A 2,499-nucleotide genomic window follows, 5' to 3' on the forward strand; every position below is an offset into this window, starting at 1 on the left:
CTGGCTATCCTACAAAATTTTAAACTTTGTTCCTCTAGTGAAACCAAGCTGGCTATCCTACAAAATTTTAAACTTTGTTCCTCTAGTGAAACCAAGCTGGCTATCCTACAAAATTTTAAACTTTGTTAAATGTCTTTGTGAAGCATCTTTTATGAGACTTTTTTCCTAGTGATATAAAACTGATAGGCCTATAATTAATGGGATGATTATCATCACCTTCCTTGAAGAGAAGAGAAACATTAGCCAACTTCAGCCGTTAAATCAGAAGAATGAACCTTCCTTTAACAACTTGCTTATCTTTAACGTTAATGTATTCAAAGAAATCCTTAATGTCAATTTCTAAATTTTCACTCAACCTTTCTTCGTATACCATTTTACCTTATGCCCTGTTTGATAATAATCCTTTAAATTTCCCATCATAGTATTAAGTTTAAACTTCTAAAACTTATAATACTTTATTTTATCCCCTTCATGAATAAACTGGTCTTTTACTTGAAACAACCTTTTTTTTTTCATGTAACATCTGCCTTGAATATTTAAAACTTTTCCACTTTTGATCAGTATCTCCAATTAATCTAGTTGTCCAATTCTCAATGATCATTTTTGTCATACCCTCTTCAAAGAATTTTCTAAATCAGTAACCCAAATCTCATTATTTCTTATCTCCAAACAAAGTATAATTTCAAACCCAATCGTACAATGATCACTTGCACCCAGATGTTTCCCAATCTCCACCCTCTTGACCATTTCTTTATTAGACGTTAACAATAAATCTAAAATATCAATAGCTTATTAACTGGTGCAGGAAAGTATTTCTAAAACCTCATGGTTTGACTTCTCATCTGTTTGTTTTAAATTAAAACCATCCATAATTATGACCTTGTTAACAGTTGAAATCTTAAATCTCACTGTAGTTTCTCACTAATTTTATCAGTTAAATTTGGTGTTCTGTAACAAATTTCAACTAAAAGCCTTCTGCCCTTATATATCCACTAACAGAAGCCCAAAGAAATTCAATCTCCTTGCTATTATCTTCAAAACAAAATGTCTGCATCTAACCAATGTTTCAAACAGCCTGTAATATAAAAATCCTCTATTTTCTCTGGTGTTCTAAAGTCATATATTTTAACTTATTATACTTTTAATATCACAAAAGTAGCAATTTAACCTACATTAAAAAATATTTGTGTACTTTGTTCCTCCAGTACACGTTTCTCTATATCTAAATTCAGGTTCCTGGCTTATTCTTACAAAATATATATGTAATGTATAATGATAAACATAAAATTTGTATACCAACTATAATTGTTTCAGATATCCATAATGTGAATGTGTGCTTATGTCATATAATCTGTATAGCAAGTATCACTACAAAAATAGTATATTTATTAACCTATAAGAGATTGAATGTATTATTATATCCAAAATAAAGTTTTATGAATGTATTAGATACATATCTCTGATAAAAACAAAACAATCACTATTGTGATGTGTATTTTGACCATGCAGAACAAACTTTCTGGTAAACTTAGACTTAATTTTTCAGTTCACTTCTTAAGTTAAAATATTTATAAACAATAACATGTAACTGATCATATAATTTGTAGGAATAAATTAATAAACCAGGATTTGGGGCAGAATTGTTTAGGTTTTGGTGGATGAATGTATGATTTTTACACAATACTAAATAAACAAATGATGATACATATTTTGCAAGAATAAGCCAGGACTTGGGTGAATTCACAAACATCTAAATTCTAATATATAAAGATTAACAAATGCTAAGAGTAACAAGTTTAGGTTAAAACAGAACTTTATAGATGGGCTGCCAGTGCTAGTATTAATAATAACATAAAAAATATGCAAGGAAAGCAAGCTGAGCTCAATGTGAGTTTCGGCTATACATATTTTTAAGCACTAGTGGATTCAGGGGGGTGCAGGCACCCCCTTTTAATAATTTTGCACCTTTAAATTCTAAAGTGCACCTCTTTTAACAATAACTTGAATAAGTACTTTCAATAAAATATTTTATTTCCTGTCTCTCCTAGCTACAGGCTAATAATTTATATTTAATTTTAAGTTAGATGTATCATCTGGTTGCATCGATATAAATGATGTATGCTGAAATTATAATATTAATAAGTACTTTGTAGTAGTGACATTACTATATTACTTTAGTGTATATATATATATGGATACTGATAATATAAATTGTATTTGTAATATATCATTTATGTATAAAGTATACGAAGTCTAACTTACTCTGATTTCCACACTGTCCAAGTTGCAACATTATCATTTCACGAGGCATTTTGATACAATGTGTAATACTCAAGTTATACAGTAATGAAAGTAATTAACTTTAACACACAGTGAAATGCTCAAACTATCACTCCTATCCCAGTTAAACTTATACTTAAAACTAAAAGCCTAAATTACAGATTTACACTTTCTTTCCCGCCGTCGCACTGCGGTTTTAGCCACTGCTGCCATCTACTC

General features: G+C 29.5%; 1 protein-coding gene across 1 annotated transcript in view; it reads right to left on the reverse strand.

Annotated features, from left to right (window-relative positions):
• LOC106473866 (tubulin gamma-1 chain-like) overlaps nt 1–2,483 on the reverse strand; it is a 24,176-nt gene extending 21,693 nt beyond the window's left edge. Inside the window, exon 1 of the mRNA XM_022402263.1 lies at nt 2,263–2,483. Within this exon, the coding sequence (XP_022257971.1) occupies nt 2,263–2,311 (49 nt within the window). The 5' untranslated portion in view covers nt 2,312–2,483. The remainder of the gene's footprint in view (nt 1–2,262) is intronic.
• Between the last annotated feature and the right edge of the window lie 16 nt (nt 2,484–2,499).

The sequence above is a fragment of the Limulus polyphemus genome, unplaced genomic scaffold (genome assembly GCF_000517525.1).
Source record: "Limulus polyphemus unplaced genomic scaffold, Limulus_polyphemus-2.1.2 Scaffold6578, whole genome shotgun sequence".
NCBI lineage: Eukaryota > Metazoa > Arthropoda > Merostomata > Xiphosura > Limulidae > Limulus > Limulus polyphemus.